This window comes from Megalobrama amblycephala, linkage group LG9 (genome assembly GCF_018812025.1).
Source record: "Megalobrama amblycephala isolate DHTTF-2021 linkage group LG9, ASM1881202v1, whole genome shotgun sequence".
NCBI lineage: Eukaryota > Metazoa > Chordata > Actinopteri > Cypriniformes > Xenocyprididae > Megalobrama > Megalobrama amblycephala.
The window spans coordinates 41,435,067-41,439,185 of record NC_063052.1 but is presented as its reverse complement, the minus strand read 5'-3'; the positions used below and the strand labels follow the sequence as shown (position 1 = coordinate 41,439,185).

General features: G+C 35.5%; 1 protein-coding gene across 4 annotated transcripts; it reads left to right on the top strand.

Moving 5' to 3' along the window:
* Positions 1-703: 703 nt before the first annotated feature.
* LOC125274623 lies at positions 704-3,676 on the top strand. Of its 4 annotated transcripts, XM_048200996.1 has the most exons (5): positions 2,106-2,368; positions 2,473-2,621; positions 2,722-2,823; positions 2,929-2,955; positions 3,053-3,676. In XM_048200996.1, exons 1-5 carry the CDS (start codon positions 2,308-2,310, stop codon positions 3,059-3,061), a joined length of 348 nt encoding a protein of 115 aa, XP_048056953.1. In that variant the 5' UTR covers positions 2,106-2,307; the 3' UTR covers positions 3,062-3,676. The 4 variants fall into 4 exon arrangements, with proteins under 4 accessions (XP_048056952.1, XP_048056950.1, XP_048056953.1 ...); XM_048200995.1 differs by lacking the exon at positions 2,106-2,368 and adding an exon at positions 704-841 and having other exon boundaries at positions 2,473-2,823; XM_048200993.1 differs by lacking the exon at positions 2,106-2,368 and adding an exon at positions 1,789-2,071 and having other exon boundaries at positions 2,473-2,823.
* The last annotated feature ends 443 nt before the right edge of the window (positions 3,677-4,119 follow it).

The window sequence follows — 4,119 nt, the reverse complement described above, 5'->3', positions numbered from 1 at the left end:
CTACAGTGGTACAAATTGAACTTGTCATTAAAATGTCATTAAGTGACAATACTCTGACAAATAATTTTATAAAGGTGTCATGACTATTTTTCATTTCATTTCATGTTTTTTTTTTTTTTAAGTTTCCTCCAACAGAAGGTCAGATAATAGACAATTTCAAATTTCGTAAAAAAGATGACACTGTTATAAAATAATGGTAACACTATTTTAGGGTCTTTGAACTAGTTGCTTATTACTATTAGCATTCATATGGCTAAAATATTGGCTATTTATTAGTAATTATTAAGCACATATGAATGCCTTATTCTGCATGACCTTATTCTACATTCTTAATCCTACCCAATACCTAAACCTAACAATTAACTATATTTAGAAGCAGTAAATTAGGAGTTTATTGAGGGAAAAGTCATAGTTAATAGTTTATAAATGTGTTCCCTATACTGAAGTGTTACCAAAATAATGTAATGTAATGTTAACCCATAAAGCTTAGTAATTTCTTAAGTTTGATAATTAATCTGCTATGTCATGCTTATGACAGGTTATGATGTCTTGGTAATGTCAAGTTGTCATAACTCGGACATCTCAAACAATGTCATCTTTGCATTAAAAATGACATAACTGAGCGAATGACACTTAATGACAGTTGTCATAAACATTCATAAAACCTCCTTCATATTCATGACACGTGTCACGTCATAATTAGCCTTTCGCCGAGCCCCGCCCCCCTTAATTACTGTTGCTTTGTCCGACAAGCCGTGGCGCTGTCACTCCACACGCAGTTAAAAATACATCGCGGAACAAAGAGGATACTGACCACACATCGACAGGCAAGACAGAGCAGGTTACTTATGATATTAAACAAAGTCCCAGCTTTCAAACCGTGTAGTTATTAAAGAAATTCAAACAATAAAAACCGTTTTGTTGCTCTTTAATGTGTCGTGACCATGGTCGTGACAGATTGCTGTAGATCCTCAGCTCAACCGCGCGTAAACCGATCATACCTTCCTATTAGTCCATTTATAGCATCAAATAAACATGAATGAACATGAGAATGAATGTTGTTTCAAACGCGGAAAGACGTCAATGAATACACACCATTTTTCAAGTTTAACTCCACCGAGGTTAAACTTTTAACTACTGGCTGCTTTGTCGGACAAAATGGCGGATTCGGCGTTCTGATTGGTTAGATCGCTTGTCAATCAAACTCCCGGCGAAAGGTCAATTGTCTTATGTCTTATGCACACCCCTTCAAGTGAAGTGTTACTGTGTTTTTTCTTTTTTCTTTTCTTCTGTAATGGCATGTTTTTACTCACCCTCAAAAAGTGACAAATTTAAAATGCTATAAAAATTGTTCTGTGGGGTATCTTGTGAAAGTAGCATTATATCACCCCTTTATTTTTTTCTGTCCTTTAAACAGCGAATTCTGTAAAATAAAATCCTTTGCATTGAACTTTGAGTGTCATAACTTTGCAGATGTTTTTTATGATCAAACTGCAACATTACTCACTAACTAAAGTATTTCAACCACCCCTTTAAACATTCCTTATAATTACCTATTAACCTTATTAAGTCTTGAGAGCATTTGTTTATAATGAGGTTTAAAGAAATTACAATGGGTAGACAGAAAAATTATCTTTATTATATTTCAAACCTTTGGATGAGATGTTAAACTGAGGTCTCTGGTCATTTAAAATCCCATGCTCTTCAGATCTTCTGTCCAATCAAAAGCGTCCCGCCCCCTACAATATAAATATAGACGCTGAAGCTGCTGTTGAAATTGGTCACTTGTTCACACATTTACTATTATCTACATGGTGAATGGCAGATAGTGCACTATATAGGGGATAGGCAACGATTCATCTATCCAATTGCACACAGCGTGAACACACACAGCAGTGGCAGATGTTTTTGCTGTGGCGCTCAGGGAGCGACTGGGGGTTCGGTATCTTGGTCAAGGGCACCTTGGAGGACATAAATGGTACATACAATTATGTAAAGAAAGCTGGATCGTATGGATTGGAAACCAAATCGGGATGGGAGAAATATGGTTGTCAATAAAGCAGCTGATTATGTACGTAAGCCACTTTGCTTTGACAATTCTTTGTGTAACTACATGCGCATTTACAGGAAGTGTTTTGTTAAAAAAACATTTCTGAAGAAAACCACATCTGGGGAGGACTCTGCTGAGAAAATGATTAAGGATGGGAATTTTTACAGATTTTTTTCAAAGATCGTTTCCACATACAGTATGTCGGAAAAGCAGCAGCAGTTTGGTTTCAGTCTCTGCCTGTGCTCTGTTGAGACAAAATGAAAAAAATTATTTTCTTTGTTATAATTTGCTTTAGAAATATGCTGAGCACTTCCAGTGGTAAATTTTATAATATAATTATATACATTACACAAACTTAAATACATTTCATCATATAATTATTTTAAACCTATTCTGTATACTAATTATCATTGTGTCTCCAGAAGCGTCAGTACGAGGATCTTCTGATCGGTTCAGAGCTCAGATGGGAGGAAACATCACTCTGAACTGCAGCATGAGAAACGGACATGAAGTGGCCTGGTATCATCTCAGATCTGAAGAGCTCGTTCTGCTGATTTCTGGAGAGAAAGATGTAACTGGAAGAAAATTTCTGACCACCTACAATCAAGACAAAAATCATCTGAAAATGACTGCAGACAAATGGATCACTAGAGTTTCTCTAACTATTTCAGGAGTATCAGAGTCAGATTCTGGTCTTTATTTCTGTGGAACAAAATCTGACGCTCCAGAGATGCACTTCGACAAACCCATCAGACTGGAGAATCAGATTAACGGTAACATATTTCAGTTTTCTCATCATATCTTCACAAACTTGTCACTGTAGGGGAGATGGGCATAGTGAACATAAGAAGTGACATATATTTGTGTTTCTGTCACAGAACTGCCAAAAAACGTTGATGTCACAGGTAACATGTTGATTGTTTAATTGATTTTTCTGGAGATCCAGCACTATTTCTAACACTGTCTGGGTGTTTGAATCTGATATCTCTTCTGTGTCTGTAGATGGAGTGACGGTGACGGAGCGTGTGTTGATGTTCAGCGTTGTTGGACTCGCTGTGTTTGTGTTTTTTCTGACTACAGTTGCTGCAGGAGGAATCATTTACCATCGTGGACAGCAGAAAGGATGGACAGAAGCGAAACGTGCACCTCTGATGAGTTGTGAATCAACTAAATGACACATTTATGTGCTTTATTTGACAATCTGAGCTTTGCTCTGACAGTTAAATCAACATTATTGTAGAGAAACAAATACACAACTGTGGCTCAGATGATTTTGTGGTAAATTTGGCCTTGTCAATGATATTTACTTAACTATGAAAGCACTGTGTCACTGCCTTCAATGCATTATTTATTAATTCAACATATATAAACAATATTCAAGCTAAGTATTTTAATTTGCACAACTGCAGTTCTGAATGAGTTCAAAAAGAACAGCTAACATCCCTATCATTAGACTGTATCTTTAGACATTATATATTTATCTACACTGAGCTTTAAAATGTAAATATAAATGTAAATATAAAATATAAACAGTTTTGTAGCACATAAAGCTTGTTTAAAAATGTCAACAGACGTATTCAATGATAAATGTGTCCTGATCAAATAAACAGCAGAAAAACTAAGAAATGTCATGTGTTTGTGTATTTTCTGGCAGGAAACCTTATCATTACTAATGCTAAACCTCTTCAAACACAAGTCAATGATGTCAGATCTACTATCACACTGAGAAAAACTAAAAAGATTGAAAGGCCGAATGTTTTGTGCCCAAGATTTAATTATATTGTTTCATGGTGTTGACTGGCAGTAGAACCTTTTATGGTTATTAGAAGAACATTATAACATTACAATCTAAAAAAAAATCACAAAAATAGACTAAATTCTAATTGGTAAGATGAATCTAAACTCAGTAACTGGCCAAATACAGTAGGCAATATCAGCCTACATTTGATTTAGGCCTACCCCATTATAATAGTAGGGTACAACGGGGCTAAAGTCACACCTTAAGAAAATTGTGCTTTTCACTACTCTCAAAGTGTATGATTACAGGGGGAAAAAAGTTTGTCTAATGG

Coding starts and splice junctions, on each gene's coding strand:
- LOC125274623 (XM_048200992.1), top strand. CDS start 2,308: ATGAAAAAAATTATTTTCTTTGTTATAATTTGCTTTAGAAATATGCTG. Junction 2,369..2,472: donor TATGCTGAGCACTTCCAGTG/GTAAATTTTATA, acceptor TTGTGTCTCCAG/AAGCGTCAGTACGAGGATCT. Junction 2,956..3,052: donor AAAAAACGTTGATGTCACAG/GTAACATGTTGA, acceptor CTGTGTCTGTAG/ATGGAGTGACGGTGACGGAG.